At 36.7% G+C, this 18,331-nt stretch overlaps 9 protein-coding genes across 9 annotated transcripts; 5 read left to right on the forward strand and 4 right to left on the reverse strand.

The window, feature by feature from the left end:
- Positions 1–81: 81 nt before the first annotated feature.
- FDP41_007134 (uncharacterized protein) lies at positions 82–2,823 on the reverse strand (the record flags this gene model as incomplete). Its single annotated transcript, XM_044710846.1, has 2 exons — positions 82–609; positions 682–2,823. 2 exons carry the CDS (start codon positions 2,821–2,823, stop codon positions 82–84), a joined length of 2,670 nt encoding a protein of 889 aa, XP_044558460.1.
- A 554-nt stretch (positions 2,824–3,377) lies between these two features.
- On the forward strand, positions 3,378–5,390 carry FDP41_007135 (uncharacterized protein; the record flags this gene model as incomplete). The annotated part of the gene is made up of 1 exon (XM_044710847.1): positions 3,378–5,390. One exon carries the CDS (start codon positions 3,378–3,380, stop codon positions 5,388–5,390), a length of 2,013 nt encoding a protein of 670 aa, XP_044558461.1.
- Positions 5,391–5,799: 409 nt separating this feature from the next.
- On the forward strand, positions 5,800–7,719 carry FDP41_007136 (uncharacterized protein; the record flags this gene model as incomplete). The annotated part of the gene is made up of 1 exon (XM_044710848.1): positions 5,800–7,719. One exon carries the CDS (start codon positions 5,800–5,802, stop codon positions 7,717–7,719), a length of 1,920 nt encoding a protein of 639 aa, XP_044558462.1.
- A 105-nt stretch (positions 7,720–7,824) lies between these two features.
- Positions 7,825–9,068, reverse strand: FDP41_007137 (uncharacterized protein; the record flags this gene model as incomplete). Its single annotated transcript, XM_044710849.1, has 2 exons — positions 7,825–8,740; positions 8,836–9,068. 2 exons carry the CDS (start codon positions 9,066–9,068, stop codon positions 7,825–7,827), a joined length of 1,149 nt encoding a protein of 382 aa, XP_044558463.1.
- A 507-nt stretch (positions 9,069–9,575) lies between these two features.
- On the reverse strand, positions 9,576–11,129 carry FDP41_007138 (uncharacterized protein; the record flags this gene model as incomplete). Its single annotated transcript, XM_044710850.1, has 2 exons — positions 9,576–9,724; positions 9,797–11,129. 2 exons carry the CDS (start codon positions 11,127–11,129, stop codon positions 9,576–9,578), a joined length of 1,482 nt encoding a protein of 493 aa, XP_044558464.1.
- A 181-nt stretch (positions 11,130–11,310) lies between these two features.
- On the forward strand, positions 11,311–13,608 carry FDP41_007139 (uncharacterized protein; the record flags this gene model as incomplete). The annotated part of the gene is made up of 2 exons (XM_044710851.1): positions 11,311–11,717; positions 11,790–13,608. The coding sequence occupies 2 exons, from the start codon at positions 11,311–11,313 to the stop codon at positions 13,606–13,608; spliced, it is 2,226 nt and encodes a 741-aa protein (XP_044558465.1).
- Positions 13,609–13,750: 142 nt separating this feature from the next.
- Positions 13,751–14,887, forward strand: FDP41_007140 (uncharacterized protein; the record flags this gene model as incomplete). Its single annotated transcript, XM_044710853.1, has 1 exon — positions 13,751–14,887. The coding sequence occupies one exon, from the start codon at positions 13,751–13,753 to the stop codon at positions 14,885–14,887; it is 1,137 nt and encodes a 378-aa protein (XP_044558466.1).
- Positions 14,888–14,957: 70 nt separating this feature from the next.
- Positions 14,958–16,187, reverse strand: FDP41_007141 (uncharacterized protein; the record flags this gene model as incomplete). The annotated part of the gene is made up of 1 exon (XM_044710854.1): positions 14,958–16,187. The coding sequence occupies one exon, from the start codon at positions 16,185–16,187 to the stop codon at positions 14,958–14,960; it is 1,230 nt and encodes a 409-aa protein (XP_044558467.1).
- Positions 16,188–16,368: 181 nt separating this feature from the next.
- Positions 16,369–18,243, forward strand: FDP41_007142 (uncharacterized protein; the record flags this gene model as incomplete). The annotated part of the gene is made up of 2 exons (XM_044710855.1): positions 16,369–16,528; positions 16,628–18,243. The coding sequence occupies 2 exons, from the start codon at positions 16,369–16,371 to the stop codon at positions 18,241–18,243; spliced, it is 1,776 nt and encodes a 591-aa protein (XP_044558468.1).
- Positions 18,244–18,331: the final 88 nt, after the last annotated feature.

The raw sequence follows: 18,331 nt of genomic DNA on the forward strand, positions 1-18,331 counted from the left end.
TTACCGACAACCTGACAATTTTATATCAAACAATTTGAGGTAATTTAATGAACCAGGATTGAGGCTAAGACATTTTGTGATTTATTCGATTTTTGGAAGCGAATCCACGCTGAAAGAAAATCCATTTTGTCGTAACACTTGCTCGTCATCTTCGTGAACTTCTGGTGTCACTTCTTCAATCTTCTCTTCTGTACCAACGTTGGAAGTGATGATGTTAGGAATAGTTGAGGCCTGTCTTCTTCCTCTTGGCGAGTAAATAATATTAAGACTAGATTTGTTTTTAAAATCTTCATCATCAATGTCTTCCACTTGTCGGCCATTGTCATCCTCAATCTCGAATGCAGGAACTTCTCTCTTTTTTCGTTTATACACGCAACAACACATGAGTATTTTCTCGCCATATAAATCCTTAATAGATTTTTGATTGAAGAGCATGTATTGTTCAATGGTCATCATTAACACAATAGTGAAATCCATAATGAGAGATCGATTAATTCCAATAAAAACACCAAAGAGATCCCATCCAAATAAGTAGGTCAGCATGAAGAGAGCTCCAACAATGATAAGCAGAATGAAACAAATATCAGCAAAGATCATAAATTTTGTGAACTATTGATGGACGTCAATTCAATATTTTCACAATTGGATTTTCATTCACACTACAATACCAGTATTACATACCTTCAATCGAGCAAATGATAAATTTTCTTTCATAGATTTGAGTTTGTAGTACATTCTTATACCACTGAATAAAAAACCAATTGGGAAAATCCACAAATACATCATTCCAAATGCAATAAATACTAAAAATATAATATAGAGCGTGTGAATGAAAAATGACATGATCACTACTGTAATGAGCAATGCTAAGAGTGACAGATAAAATCCAGCCAGTATTAATTTGTTTCCAGTTGAGAGCGATTCAGAGGGATCTCGTCCTCCAATATATAAAAGTGAAGATCTTTCACTTTCTCTCTTATTTTGAGGAGTATATTCTTCATTGTCATCGACAAGTCCATGTTCTCGTTCATCTTTTGAGGCTCCAATGAGTGCTTTTCCTGTTGCTGCAATTCCTCCTGCAACTCCAGAAAGAAAATTTCCTTCCGTATTTGAAGTCATGTGTTGCCAACTGACAAGCATGCTTGCAAACGAACAACAAAGAAATACTAAGGAAATCATTCTCAACAACCCGTTTCCAAGAAGTAACATAAATCCATTGTGTGAATCTTCATCGTAATACATGGAGGAGAAAGCATTGAAATTAAAGAGGTACGAGAAAATTTCCTGTGCACACATCCATAATATGGCAAAGAATAATATTGTTGTACTTTGAATTCTCAAATCAAATATTGTAGATAAAAGTTTCTTTTCATATGCATATCGATACTCTCGATAAACTGCGCAATAAATTGGTAAAATCAGAACAAAGAATGAACTGAATAATAGAAAAACAGTATATAGAAAAATAAATATTGGTCCAAACTCAAACACAAGAGGAATAATGGCTTTTGCATAAATATCACATGCAAAGGCAAAAGAGAATGGTCTAATTCCAGGAACCAAACTCAAACTCTGTTCTTTGCAGAAACAATTGTACGGAAAGCTTGACTGCTCCACAAATTGTATAAAATCGTAAAATGACAAGACGCTTCTAAATTCTGGAGAGTCCATTAAATCTGAAGAAAGGAAAAAAGTTCCAATGCTGTACGGTTGAGGTTTGTTTTGGAATGATTGAATTTGACAGTGTTGCTGAGCTTTTTGGATAATTGTTGGATTGAATAGAGGACATGCGGATTGATCTGGGTTTTCCGAACTCTGAGTACTGCTGTTATTAATGAGAAAATCCTTAAATTCTCGACTCACAACGTTGTCACAATACAAACAGTAATTATAAAACCATGTAAATTCATCCACTTGTGACCAACGTGTCAAGTTCAATTTCCGATTCTCCACTTCATGATATTTTAAAGTCGAGCTGCAAAAGAATTCAAGACACAAATTATCACTCGATGATCGAACATTCTCTCCTATTTCAGGCACATAGAAGGTCATATCCGTCAGTGATTTATATTTTTGAGCTGGACTATCCTGTCCACAGAGATCCAACATGGGAGAATCCGGTGGAAATATACTCACTGAATACTGACCCACAACTGCCACAAGTGAAAATGCATACATTGGTATATACATTTTGGTGTAGAATATTTGTGAAAATGAAGTTGCGTTTTGAGAGGACGGCGACAGTATCCATGGATCAGTAATTTGATAGTAGAGAATATCAGAAGTATTTGGAGAGGGAGATGAAACAAGTCCTTCATTGTGAAAATTGAGGAGAGAAGATGGCATCGTTTGATGAGATCCGTGAACTGTGGCTACGAACACGAGTGCCAAATATATGGTGATGATTGTCATGAATTGAATCATTCTTGAAATCAAACTCGTTCCGAGAGGTTTTGTCCAATGACAAGTGAGGGAGGAGGTCAAAGAGTCAGTCTTATTGAAGAGAGAGAAGAAAGGATTGAAGTGGTTGGGAAGTGATGATGATGATGATATTGATGGTATGAACTGAGCAAATTGCTTTGAAATTGCCCTAGAGTTTCGGTATTGTTGTTCTTGTGTTTGTGGATGAATACTTTCCTTTCGGAGTAATGCCATTTTCATAATTTCAGTAGTCTTATTCAATAATAATGATCGTTGTGGTTGTTCGAGGCAGTGATGATTGCCTGCAATCCGATGAGTAATATTCGTATTATTATTGTTATGATTATGGTTCATATTACTAAAATTGTTGAGAATTTCGTTCTGTGGCTTTTCTGAATCCATCACCATCGTTTTCATTTCGGAAATATTATTGAATAATAATATCTAGGCTCTTGAATTTGATTTTGGGAAGAGTTTCAAACACACTGAAACACGATCAATATATTAAATTCTCACAATCATCAACCGTTTCTTTTGTTTTGTGGTGGTTGGAAATTTTTGTTTGTTCCAACCCCGGAAGAGGTGGTGCTGTAGATTTTTTCTTGTTGAACCGTCACAAACACTGTTTTGTTGAACACGACTTTAAAAGTTTCATCATCTTTCCTTCTCTGTTTGTGAACATACGACATTTCATTACTCTCTCCATGAGTTGAGTTGAATAATGGTCCATTATTATTATTGAGGGAGAGATGAGGCAAACCTTCGTTTCATAGCTCTGTCATTCAAATGTCAAAATGTTTCAAAGTCAAGAATCTCTTTCCTTGAAAACAAAACTGGGACTTTTTGAACATTCGCCCAAGCTGAGAAATCGCAAAAAAAAAGAAGTGAACAATAGCGCCCAGAAAACTTTTCAGTTCCTGTATCGAATGCCACTTGTCATTCTTAGTTCACGCAAGATGCAAGTGCGAAACCATAGTCACCACCATCACTGCGACAACATTAACACGACGAGTTCCATAACACACTCATCATCATCACACCATGTTAGTGTTAGTACTTCCTCTAGTTTTCACTCCAACTCTTCCCTCATCATCTCATCAACCATCAGAAAGAATCCTCCAATTGTCATCTTTGTTATTTTATCCACTCTACTACTACTAGTTCTTTTATCCCGTAATGATCATTATCATAATGGAATATCGGTTGTGAATGGTTACTCACCTCCTTCTCCTCCTCCATCACAACTTGTGTTCGATCATGTTCTCTTTCCAAAATTGGAAATCTTGGGTCTTCCTCCCGTTAACCAATATTATTATCCAACCATGTATTCAGTAGATACTGATTATTATGATTTTTGTTTGTTGAAGAAAGACACTTCACAAATGAAACGAGCAGGAGGTGCGAAACCATTATTCACACCGTTTGAATTTTCTTGTGTGGACTATTTGTGTCCGATTGATACGCGTTTTGATTTTACAAATTCCACTCAACGAGAAAGTTTATCATTTATTTTGAATTACTGTTTGTATTGTAATGAAACAGAGTCTCAACTTTTCAGGGAAGCTCTCAGAGATGGAAATTGTGACAGTATGGATTTTGTGAATAATATGGAAGTGTCACAAGAATTTTACGGCTCGAAAAATAATTCAGAAGTGTTGAGCTACTTGATGGATGCTCATTGCAATCCGGACATTTCCTCCTCAAATGAAAGAAGAAATTTGGGACTATTTAATTCCATGTTTTTCACTTCCGAACACTTTAAAAATTCGTTTTATAACTACAGACACAAGAAGAATTCAACGATCACATTCAATACCGTACTGGAAGATGTAATTTTGACAGATTTATTTGAATATTATTTTTCTGACTATTTGAAAAAGAATGTGACAGAATGGCATGTTCCCTTAAATGCTCCTTTCACATGTTGGTGTGAATACTCACCTCAGGGAGAACAAGTAGGATTTTATGCTTTTCAATGCTACGACTTTTATCAAAGCTATCAAGTACCATTTGTATATCGATTCGCAGTTGTCTTTTTTGCAGTTGTTTATGGAACCTTGTTCCTAGCACTTTCCTTTTTCATTCTCATCCCAAGATTTGTTGAGAGAGTAAGATCTTTCACTAAGAGATCAGATCTTCCTTTAGCATCCAATGGAAAAAAGGTTTTGATGTTCTTTACTCACTTTTTTGACATTCTGGTACAACCACCAGTGTTTTTCTGGATTGCTACCATTGCTGGATTTTTAGAGAATTTATTCAAATTCATTTTCAATTTTTCATCAGCCTATGGATTGTACTCCTCCTATTTTTCTGGAATTGGAAGAGCATTGACAGCAGTTTTCATGGTGTGTGGATACAGCGCTCTTGTGGTTCAATGGAGTCATGCCATTGACTTGTACAATAGAGCTTCAAAGGATATTAATGGAAAGTTGTCAATATTCAATAAGGTGATTCTTATTGTATTTTATTGCTCGGTGATCATTACGCTCATCATTGCAGCCATTGTGTTTGCAACAATTTCATCTTATGGTTATGCTTGGATTGTTTTGACCATTGCAGTGCTCGTTTTCCTTGTGACCTTTGTGGTTGGCTTTACGTTTTATGGAATGAAAATTCTATTGACACTAAGAAAGCAATCAAATCGAGGAGTTTTCGAATATCGATTCACCAAATTCATTCTCATGACGACTGGAATGTTTGTTTTTGGATGGTTTGTTTGCTTTTTCACCTTACTGACCTACATCTTTGGTGCTGATGTACTATCGGTGTTTTATGGCATTACTAGAAACCTCTTTTTAGATTCTTGCCTTTGTATTGTGATTTCCGTCTCTTCCTACATTACCTTCACACCCGATGCATTCCGAATGACTTATGGAAAATGGTTCTTTGAAAAATTGAGTTTGATCACTTTGTGTTGCAAGCCCGTGAGAAGTACGAGCAACGAGGCCGATCAAGCCTCTAATTTGTAAACAAAATCAATCATCAATCCGATGAAAGTTTTACATAAACCCCTTCTTGAATGGAAGATCAAACTAACCATGATCCCTCTCTTCCAAAAACAACATCTCTCATCATCACTTGAGGCTTTTTTTCATTGTTATGAATTTAAGCGCCAAAAATTTACTGAAAAAACAACACTGAAAAAATAGTCTTTGTTTCTTTTTGTTTCATCATTGTTGATTGTGGGTGAGCACGTCTACTGGTCGACCAGTGATTGAATTTATTATTATCTTTCAAACGGTTGATCGGAACCTTGAGGATTAGTCTCTGATTTATTAGAGGAGAAACTTTGAATTGTTGAGTTTCGGAATTGAAATGAAGGTTTCTTTGGGGAAAGTGCAAGCAAGAAGGCATCATGATCCTACGCTTGAGAACCGTATGTCAATGAGCGCTTCCTCATCTTTTACAAGAAACAAATTCCTTCAAAGAGCAATACCTATCAATGTTGATATCGATGATGAGGAATTGAAAACATCGCAATCAAAACTGTTGAAACCAATGGCTTCATTTCCTCAAAATGAAGTGCAATCAAACAGCAAGCACAATCACAAGTTGTCAAGACATGGACAAAGCTCTCTCTCGTCAATGCCAAAGAAGAGCAAAAAAATAGTCTTCTATGATGAGGGAAAAATAGTGAGCGGTAAATCCAGAACCAGCAGTCGAGAATCTAATTCATCACTGGAGGATGATGAGCGCAACTCATCTTTGTTTTCTTCTTCATCAGAAGACGACGAAGCATTTATTAGAGCTCAGGAACAAGCACGTGTCGAATACAGACGAGCCGATGAAGAGGAATTAAAACCAACACCAAGTGCATCTCTCCCATTGGGACTGAATTTACATGAAAATAATTGTTTCGACATTCCTTCCTCCGGTTTTGATGAGTTGTTTTTGGATCCCAATTTAATGGCTCTGGAGGAATACCTCTCCGAAGCAAAATTGCGAGCAGCTACCGGGGAGAACAACCTTCATAATGTTAAACATCTCGAAATTATTGTAAATACAACTAATAATTCATTGGGAGATATTGGTGACAAACTATGCAATTTGGAAGAATTGAAACTAAACGGGAGTACGATTCCATCAATTAGAGACTTAGGAACCAGTCTCAGGAATATCAGAATTTTATGGCTTTCTCGGTGTGGCATCAAAGAGCTGGACGGCATTTCTACATTTTCAAAATTACGAGAACTGTATTTATCTTTCAACGATATTGATGACATTTCTGATCTTGCAGGAATGGAAGAATTAGAGATTTTAGATTTAGAGGGAAATAATATTGATGATGAGTCACAACTAGTTTATCTTCAAGATTGTCGAAAACTTACAAGTTTAACACTTTCAGGAAATCCAATGCTGGTTAAACTTAGTGGTGCCAAGTATAGATCTGTTGTGAGAGAGACTTTACCTACACTCGAATATCTCGATGACCTATCTTTATATGATGACTCTGTTAGGGGTGGTGTAAGTCCAATCAAAAAAGAAGAGGCAATGCCTTCGTTAGAAGATTTGGAAAGTGAATTTGAAATGCTCAAAAAGTCGATCAAGCTCACCAAGGTCGAATCACTAGATGAAGGCCTTAGCGAAAATCCATTAATTTTGACAATAAGCACTAGACTCTACAATCCTGCCGATAATAACATGATAAGAAATATTACTCCAACGACACCAAGACTAGATGGAGATCGTCCACAGTCAGCTTCGTTCTTTCACAGGCCATCAACATCTTCATCCCTGGCAAGAAGCATGACAAGAAGTAGGATGGGAATGAGACCAAGTACATCTCAAGGGAGACCCATCACGGCCATGTCGCTCTCTCAATCAAGACCAATGACTGCTTCCTCTATGATGTTGAACAGACCAATGACTGCTTCTTCTGAAAAACAGCCTCAAAACATTCCTTTCACCATTTTACAATCCAAGAAAGACGAAAATGAAGATGCAAGCAGTCACCTGACTTTCAAAGCGACAGATGTGTTTTGTGGAAATATAGCAAAAGGTTTGAAGAAGAAAAAGAAAGAGGAACCCCTATTCTTGGCTCATGAAGGATATGTGGAGTTAGACATTTTGGCAGAAGTTCAGAAACATAAGCTCAACACATTAGATGAGCCAAATGAAGAGTTGGAAGAATTTCTGAACGAAGTTTATGATGGTGTCGATGTAGAAATATTAGACGACGAGCGAACAATCAAAAAAGAGAAGAAGAAAAAGCCAAAAGCAGAATCATGCGTACCATTATACGACGACATTATTTTCAATGAGGATCACCAGCCCAAATTAAGAAAGAACAAAAGGTGAAGACTGTGTGTCTATGAATTAATATTTATTTATTTATTTGCATTTCAATGCAATTAACTCAAGAATATTATTAAACCCGAGTCATAATAATATAATATGAATTATTTATTTATGGGTGGAAGACATTAGATAAGACAACTGAACGAGTTCACTTTCAGTCAATTTTCCATCTCCGTCCAAATCGTAAAGTTCAACAACGTCTTTAGGTGCGTGGAAGTGAGAAACAATGACGCTGACTGGAACTAGTTGGTCGTGAGTTAACTTTTCAAATTGGGTCTTCACTGCTTGTTTCCATGCTTCCATCTTTGTCAAATCCATGATATTCGGCAAATTAAGCATTTGGTATTGATTCTTTTTGGAATAACCAAGGGTCAACTTTTCATGCCGATATTGTGCCAAATCCTTCAAAAAGTCTTCCTTCACACTGGTCGGTTTTATACTTTTAGCATTATCAATATATTTCGAGAGAGTAGTTACAACCTGTGACCATTCCTCGTCTGATTTCTTGATATCTTCATACAATTGCTTGAAAATCCAGGCCTTAATATTTTGTCTTACTAAATATTGTGGATGGAACAAGAGTGAGCAGGCGTCTTCCAAATCCTCATCCTTTTTCAAATATACTGCAGCATAGGAAACACATGCTCTGTTGCTCAATAAAGAGTCACTCTTTTCGCACTCAATCACATTCCTAATCAGAAACTTTAGCTTTGGATCAATCATTTTGGTTTGAGCACCAATACATGCACACAAACGAAGTGCATAATTTGGAGTATCAACATGAGGTGATGGTTCTAAAGAGAGAGCCTTTCTCATGACATGAGATCTTAAATGTTCATCCTCAATCACAAAAGGATTCAATAATACATTACACAAGGCTTGAATAGGATAAAATTCATCATCTTCGGGTTCAGGCATAGTCTTCAATCCTCGAATCTCTGCTGCAACAAAACCTCGATCAATGGCTTCTTTTACTTGTTCTACGCACTTGGTTTGTTGTAGTGCATTCTTGGGGAGGAGTCTGTTGTTGTTTGAAAATTCATCATCAAATCACGATACATAAATTAAGAAACCATAAATTTTGTACATTGCGAAATTCATGATGAACCTACTTACCTTCTAAGACGTTGCATTTGATCAATATCTTTAGCCTTCAAGAAATTGGACATGATGATTTCAGGATGTTCGCTCTCGGTATCTAACGGAACGGCACCCGAAACCTGTGTTTGAGTGGAGTAGGTTGAACAGGTTTCCATGATTTCACTTTCTTCTTGAGAGGGTGGATATTCTGATTCATTGTAGCTTCCCACTCGTGAGAGTGTTGTATGTTGGGATGGATGTTGAGGCATAATGATGGGTCCGTTGTATGAAAGAATAGAGTCTTGGTGTTCTACCCGATTATAAGAAAAAATGATAAGGAAAAGGATATATCCTAAAGGATGATGATCAAATCCAACAACGAAATACGACGAGATCAGGAGTCAATAACAACAACAGCAACGACTACGGAGAACGTAAGCAGGTTTGAAATTTCTTTTAAGGGTTTGAGGCGATTTTTTGGAAGAAGTCTTTTGCGAGGTTCAAATGAGGAAATATTTCGAAAGCCAACAAAAAGGGTCTTTTGCAGAAGTGTTCCTTTGTGTTGTTCTTTGTCGTGTATTATACTGTAATATTGGCCGCAAGAAATGTTATACGGTTACACTCTTCAGTTCTCTCGACACCATCAGCTATCGAGGGTTTACAGCATGTAGGAGATGTTTTGTGGAGTTTTGTGTTAAAATGATGATGTGAACAATGAGTATGTGAACAATACATCATTCAGGTGCAAAAGAAATTGACACCTTTTTAGCACGTGTTTAGTGATGACCTTTCATTATTGGCAGAGGTGGAACTTTGGAAAGGGTCTGTGAAAGCATCACAATGACCTTGACAGAGTCCGCCATGTCATGGAGAGAAACAAATTCGCTTTGTGAATGGAAATTATGTCCTCCAGCGAATATGTTGGCTGTATTATTGTGATGTAACAAAATCAATGAATTTCTTGTTGTGGAATTGGAATATGGGTGAAAGAACTTACCTGTTGGGAGACCCATCCAACTCAACTGAGAGCCATCGGTACCTCCTCGAATTGGAATTGAAACAATGTCTTTCATGTTTAGTGCAGAGTAAACTTCCATGATGCTCAATTCCATGAATGGATACTTGTCTAGGACTTGTTTCATGTTTCTGTATTGTTGAACGACATTCATTTCAATGGTCACATTAGAATGTTCAAATCTAAGTTGGTCAATGATTTTGGAAATTTCTTGTGAGTATTGTTTCAATTCAGATTCTTCAAAGGATCTCAAAATACACCTAATGGTGGTTTTTTCAACATTTCCATTAATGTCTAGACAATGTGCAAATCCTTCTCTGTCCTTACTGATGTCAGGAGAGGGCATCTGTTCATTGACTCTGTCTAAAAATTGGGCAGCAACTTTCATTGAGTTGATCATTCTGCTATATGCAGTTCCAGGATGAATATTAAATCCTGTAAATGCAACAGTGACCAAGTCAGCACTAAATGATTCCACATTGTATGTGCCCTTCTCTCCTCCATCGACTGTGAAAGCAACTGCAGCTGAAAATTTTGGAATATCAAAGTAATGAGGTCCCCTTCCAATTTCTTCATCGATCGTAAAACCAATTTGAATATCTCCATGCTCAATGGAAGGATTCTCAATTAAAAATTCAATAGCAGTCATAATTTCAGCAATACCTGCTTTATCATCGGCTCCCAACAATGTACCACCGCTTGCTGTGACAATGTCGTGACCAATCATTTTCAAAAGTTCCTTTCCATCGATTTTATAATCCACAATCGTCAAATTATTCACTATGAGATTTTCACCATCTTTGTAATTTCTGTGCACACATGGTGTGACATTGAATCCACTAATTTCAGTTGCTGTGTCCATATGAGCCAAAAATCCAACACTCAATACATCTCTTTCCAAATTCTTTGGTAATGTGGCATAGACATTTCCATACTGATCCATATCTACATTTTTGAGTCCTTTCATAGTTTTCAACTCTTCGAGTAATAGATGTGCCAAAACTTTTTGTTTTTCTGTGCTTGGTACAGTGGTACTGTGTGGATCACTTTGAGTGTCAATTTGTACATATTTTAAAAATCGTTCTTCTAATCTTTTTCTCATCCAAGTATTGTTTTGTTCGGAAAAACGGATTCTCGATCCATGTTGATGAAAATGATCATGCTCTTTCATCTCACCATTTAAATCGACTTGAATGGTGCCATCATGAGAAATTGATTCCGAGGAGGAAGGCGATGACGAGCTGCATAGCAAAGCCTTCATCACCAACATCAACAATACCAGCAAGCAGAAAAACACCTTGACTTTTGAGAACATTTTTTCGATCAGATTTTTTGTTTTCAACAGACACTAAACTGACGAGCTCGTTGATCTCAGAAAGGACAACGTCACCATCTTCAATGTGTTGTGTTGTCATTAGCTTATGATGGTCTTGCCAAGTCGTCAACAATTGAAACGAGGTCTAGATTTTTGAAAATTAAAGTGGAAATTAAAAAAAATGAATGACATGACGTACAATGATCACACGATGGAGGCTCACACATGGATCAAAGAGGCTCATCAACTCATGTTTGAACGATCTTTTAAAAGAGCTTTTGAAATTTTGGAAAAATTATTACAAGAGAGTAATCACAGAATCAATGATTCAACATTGTTGAATAAAATTAATGAATTGAAAAATGAATCTCCGATGACGGATCAAGCCGCCATATTATATTATATGGCCACTTGTTTGAGAGAAGAAAACAAACACAAGCTATCAGCTTCATATTATGAAAAAGCAATGGAAGCATTTGAAAATCAAAACAAAATATCTGATGTGAAAGAAGAGGATCTTTTGACCGATTTTGCATTGTGTTTAGTTCGTGACGGAAGTACACACCGATCGAAACAGCTCTACGAAAGGTATTTTTCTTTAGTCAGCGAAGTAATATATTAATACGCATTGCTAAATTGTAAATATAACACAACACCTAGAGCACTGAATTTGAATTCAAGAAATGTAACGGCCATAAGTGGCTTATCAGCTTGTTATTTAATTTTAGGAGATATTTTAATGGCCAAAAAGTTAATTGAAAATGCAAAGAGTATTGATCCTTCGTATTATCATATTTATCACGTGAGTGGAATGCTTCTCGATGAAGAGAAAGATTATGAAGGAGCTATTGAAATGTACACAAAAGCGTCAATATTGAATCCCATGTATGCAAGAAGCCATTACAACAAAGCATTGACCTTCGAGAAAAAGTTTAGATTTTCAGAGGCCATTCAAGAATATGAAGAATGTTTACGTATTGATCCAAATCATTCACATTCCATTCAAAACCTTAGCTATTTGTATTATCAAGACAGTGGACAACGAGACAAATCTAAAAAATTGTTGGATGAGTTCATGAAAAATAATGACGATGCAGATACGCTGTCATCCATTTCAGACAGTTTCAGAGACTTGGGAGAGGACACAAAAGCGTGTGAAGTGATCACTCGGGCAATAATCTTGCAACCACAGAATGCCTTATTGTATGTGAAACGAGCTCACCTGCTCAAGTATCTCGAGAGAATAGATGAAGCAATTTCTGACTATGAAAAAGCATGCGAACTAGACCCTACAAACGAAGACCATAAGATCATGTTAAGAAATTTTAAATTCGGCCCGAGTAGACATACGCTGGTGGTTACAGGTGATGACACAGCTTGCCAGCTTGGAAATATTTCCTTAGAAGACCAGTCACACTGCCTTTGGAAGCCAATCTCATACTCTGTACTCAATGATAGAATTAATCAAATCGTGGCTGGATCCCAATTTTCTGTTTTCTGGGGAGACAACGTGGGCAACATTCCAAAAATTTATGAATGTGGTCTGTTAAATCAGCAAACTTTTTCAATTTTCGAAGAGGTTCCACTTCCAGATGATGCATCCTCGATTCAACAGATCAGTTGTGGCTTAAATCACTACATGGTACTTTTATCTGATGGAAGATTGTTTGGAAAAGGTCTTAACTCAGAACATTGTCTGTCATTACCTATACCTGATCATATTTATCATGATCTCACATTAATCGACACTAGTCAATGTGTTACAGAGTCAATTCAATCCATAATTTGTGGATATGCATCTTCAGCTGTGATTACCACCAACAATACGCTCTATATTACAGGAATAGCACCTTCATTCAAACTTGATTCATGTATCTCATGCAAGACGTTATCCTTCCTTTCAGAACGCAAAATGATTATTTGGGGCAAGAACAGAAAATTGCTCTTAAAAAGTATTCGTGGAGATGACGAGAAATTTGTGGATCTAGATTTACAGCTTCACGAGGATGTTGTAAAAATCACCTCTGGTTATCTATTTTCATTTATATTGACCAATCTTGGGAATCTCTTCCTATATGGCTCTCTGTTTGATAATAATTACGAGGACGAACATTCATGGCTCAACAAGCCCATCACAAAAATTAATACTTTTTCCTTTAGTCCTGTGACATACAGCCCTATCAAAGATGTTGCTTGTGGTTTGTATAGCGCATTTGTTATCACTCGAGACCATTCGTTTTATGCGATTGGAGATGGCAGAAATGGAGAGTTGGGACTTGGAGAATCATTGCCATCCATTGCTCAATTTACCAAAATTCCTGGCCTCGAGAATCCTCTTCTGAATGCAGTAGCAGCTGGATCACATTCAACATTCTTCTATCGCTCTCTTATTTTGGAGCAACAAACGATTGAAAGGAGTTTTAATTTCAAAAGAAAATTCAAAACTGATATTGTTATTGAGTGTTTACGATGGTGTTAAAGAAAGAAGTGGAACACTCTGAATATGTTTTTTCAAAACACACCAATTTCTGGAATAATACTTCATGTGGAGCACAACACATTGAAACAAAAGTACCATATGGTTCTCTTTGATCACCACAGTTGTTTGATTCACAAAAAAAATGCATGAAGAGGAGGTGAACGATTCCACACACAACCAATGTCAACAGAAGGAACTATTTCTAACAGCAAACACAGAAGACCATCCACAAGAAGAATCTCTTCTTGAAAAGAAACATGTATTGGCCTCGGAGGAAGAATACGATGAGGATAGAAAGAAAAGAAAAATTAAGCACGTCAACGGTCAAGAAGGTTTTTTCATGGATATACTGAAGCATATATTTCTGTATTTAGATGTTCCTGACTTTGGCTATTCTCGACCATGGTTCGTTTGTAAATATTGGAATCAAGTATTTTGCAAAAAGGGACATAAGTTCCCAAAACTCTATCTTCATTCCTATTTTAGCTTGAATGAGGAACAAAAGACAAGCTTGAATGAGATGTTGAAGGAGTTTGGAATGTCTCACAAAAATACATTTGAAAAACTATTGAAATGCATGAATTGGAATTTTGTTGAAGAACTTGACACTCTCTTTCGTGAATACAAACAAAATCCTTCAGAGAGATTGCTATCACAAATGGAAAAGCTGGTACAGTTTCAGAAGCGCATCTCTTCCAAGCAAGATTTTGAAAGAGTGATCCGAAAAAATCTACCACCGTCTGTTCAAATTATGGACGAGCATGCAAAGTTAACATCATTCTCAATATTGAAAGAAAATCTTTTCAAGATAATTGTTGTCACAAATCAAAAGGAAGAACAGACTGAACGAGAAGACTACAATACACTCTCAAAAAAGAAAATATCTTGTATCACCTTCTTAACAAACGGTTTTCCTTTGAAATTTACAATTTCATATCGCTCTACATGTACAGAAACTGGATATGGAAAGCATTCAAGTATCAATGATTACGAAATTACTGAAATAAGGTTTGAAGGAGATGTTGTGTTAAAAGTTTCATCTGAAGTTGTATCGAATCCTTATGGAGATGATCATGTTGAGTTTGAACATTCATTAGAATTTGAATGTTGGAAAAATTTTCTAGTATTGGAAACGACACCTCCTCTCAGTACTGACCAACAATATGCAAGTATTTTGATTTATTGGTTAAAACAATTTTTGGACATTCCTTTCCCAACAGAGGTGGATACTGGTCTGAGTGAAGTAAGATTTTGTGAAAAAAGTCAATCTATCGTTTGAGAAGCATGGGAATTTTATTGACTCAACACACAAACACTGCAAGTTGTAGATTGTAATTAATCCATTTTAATCAATCTTCTTCCCTAGCTCCATATACTCTTCTATAGGCCTTTTTAAGATCATGATATCTTTGTTTAAGCTCCTCTTCTCTACTCCTAGTTACAGGAGGAGGATTCTCTTTCACGAGTGGTTCTGTCTTCTCTTTACTTGAACTTTTTCGAGACCTAGGATATTCTGGTTCAGAGTCAGATGCATTATCTTCGTGACGTTTCGATTTGGAGCTCGATCTTTTGGATTCTGTGGCTTTGAGGGTTTCATTGCAAGCAACAATTTCATTCTCGGATTCTGTTGAAAGGAATTCAACAGACTCTTTCTTTGAGTTACTGGTACATAAAGGTGAATTGAGAGATACTCTCTTTGGAAGGACTACCAGCTCAGGCCGATCGTCTTCATCCGAGTCAGAAGTCAAAGACGAAACAAGCTGCTTATCGATATGAGTCCTTGAATCATTCTTATTTGTGGGTATTTCTCCGGGTTCATCGTTGTCTTCGTGAACTTTTCGTTTTGACATTTCTGAAAACTCCTTGAACTTTTTTTGCAAGTAAGCTGTTTTTTTGCGATATCTTGCTTGTATTTCTTTTAATTCAGAAAGGCGATCCTCAAAAATCTTGAGCTTTGTTTCATGTAGCGTGAAAAGCTCTTCTAACGTCTTCTTTTGATTGCTCACGCTTCCTTCCAAGGTGTCCATCCGATTTTTGAGCGAGCCACACTTCTTTGATTGAGCGGTCATTTGTAAATCCATTTCCATCATTTTCTCTTGAAGTGAGGCAATCTTTTTTTCCATACTGTTGGTCTTACTTTTTTGTTGATTGTACAAGAGTTGATACTTGTTGAATAGTGATTCAAATTTTTTCAATTGTTCTACATATTGTTGTTGAGTGGAAAGTCTTGAGGTGGACTGGGATAAAGATTGGCTCGGAGCAGATTGAGCTCGATTTGGTATGTTAGCAGTGGATGTTCCGTATGTATTTCGATGGTTATGTACTGTTCCCGTGTTTAGAATGTTCCGTAGCAACGGCGATGGTTGTCTAGTTGGTTTTTTGACCTTCTTCTTCTTGCCCGGTAAAGCAGAGCTGGAATTTCGTTTCATTGCGTCATTCTTTTCCGCAATGGTCTGATTGTATCTGGCACTTGATGAAAACGTCGGGTTAGTTAGCGTTGATGATCCATGATAATATCCACCTCCTTTTGAGGTTGCCCGTAGCGACGATGATTGTAGAAGCGGTGATCGAGAAGTCATTTTTTTCTAAGGTTGTTTCCGTCCAATTTTCGAAAGGCGGGCTTTTTTCCCGCCTCGTCATTGCCTATTATGCATTTAGCTTTAGTAAGTGAGAAGCATCAATTTACACGAGAACTGAATGGCCAAGTAATGGTTGATGTGGTGCTGTCAGTCATCAATTTGTGATGACTCACGCAAAAAAATGTCACTCTTACTTATACATGGTAAATGGAATTGCGATTTGCTCCCGAATAATAACGAACACAACAATGTACAGTTAGTCAATATGTACGAATGTATTCCAACGTCCAGTAGAGTCGTGAAAATGGCCTTCGGAATTTATCATGCAATATTTGTGACAGGTTGGTAGGCAAGCCAAACATTTCCTTTTTTAATTTTCATCATTTATTGGTAATCATTAATCAATATTTTTATTGGTAATATTTAAATTATGAACAAAGATAACAATGAAATTTTCATCGCTGGAACAAGCTTACCACGGAATGAAGCACACACTCAATCATCATCAAAACCGAATCTACAATTTATCACTCCTAACTTGTCATCATCTATTGCCAACCATCCATTCTCATCTAACTGGGCATCACCATCCAATCATTCTTTTCACAACAATGATGAGAAATTCTCACCCACGTGTTACTTTCCATTCGCCAAAGTCAATCATCCCTATTTGAAAAATTTGATTTCAAGTCCATTGATTGCCTGTGGACCAGAGTTTGGCATCTTTTCAGTGAGTACTTTCAAGTCAAGAAGGGATCATGATGGATCAAGATCGGTTTGCACCCAATTACAACAATCAACTCGATATTTAAGAAAACATTCCGAGATGAATGCAGAAGCTTCTGCAAGGAGTCCAAATATGGAAAGTAATGGTGCACATTATATTTTCACATTTGGTTGGGACAGCAAAAAGGTGTTTCAACCAAGCATTCGCAACTCACATGATGAATTTGGAGGATTGTTATTGCATCATTTTCTCATTGAACAAGTGCCTCAAGAATTTGCTACTTTGAAAATTTCTGAATTAGTCTGTGGAGGAGATCATTGGTTTGCCATTTTCCAAGACCGAAATACTGTCATTGGAAAAGGATACAATGCTTACTTTCAGTTAGGATTGGGGCATAATAGAGATGTGAAGCAAATGTGTCAAATTCCAATAAGAGAAGATGTCACCATCGAGAAAGCATCTTGTGGATTGTATCATTCTATTTTCGTAGTGAAAGAACAAGAACGTTCTTCCAGAAACAGCTTGATTCGAGTTCTTGTATGTGGAAATAACCTTGCTGGACAACTCGCAGTGAAAAATCATTCAAAAATTCACTCTTTTCAAGAAAGCCATTCTTGGAGCAGAATTGTGCATTCGGAGGGAGTAATTCATTTGAAATGTGAATATCAATCGACATGGATCATGACTGAAAAAGGTCACTTGTATGCTTGTGGATATCTTCCAGTTTCAGATCCAAATCTGAGCTCAGAAAGTTCAACCATTGCAAAGGCCATCAAACAACGAGTATTCGAACCAACTCTTTTCAAAATGCCATCTTCTTCTCCCCTTAACTGCAACATGAGTCACACCTATCGAAAATCTTCTCTCTTGTCATGTGGAGGATTTCACACACTTGTGGCGAATCATCGTGTGGATTCTCTCATTGGAATTGGAGACAATACGAGTCATCAAATGAGAAATGAAGAAGAATTCTATGGAACACTGCCTAATGGTGATGAATGCCATTGTCAAGACATGAATGGAAATTCCACAATTTCCTCATATTATCATAAATCGTATCAGACCGCTCCGAGAAGAAATCCAAAGTTTTGCATGTTTGAACATCCTGAAAAGTCTCCCTACTCTTCATCACCTCCTTCATTTAGATTTTATCAAATTAGTGGAATTTATGGCTCACGAGATTGTTCTGTGGTTCATTTGGAAAGAATTCCAACGATTACCGCGAATATTTGGGAAGAAATGAAAAATTGTGAATCAAATAATTACAACGAGATAAGGATGATAGATTCGCATCAAGTGTACTTTTGTGACATTTGCATGATTCATTAATTGTGCCAATTTTTGACTCATTTCTAACTTTTAACTCGATCAACTCGGTTTGAATACATGTAATTCAATAACTGTTTTCTAATTTAAA

Source organism: Naegleria fowleri (assembly GCF_008403515.1).
Source record: "Naegleria fowleri strain ATCC 30894 chromosome Unknown tig58, whole genome shotgun sequence".
Classification (NCBI taxonomy): Eukaryota; Heterolobosea; class Eutetramitea; order Acrasida; family Naegleriidae; genus Naegleria; species Naegleria fowleri.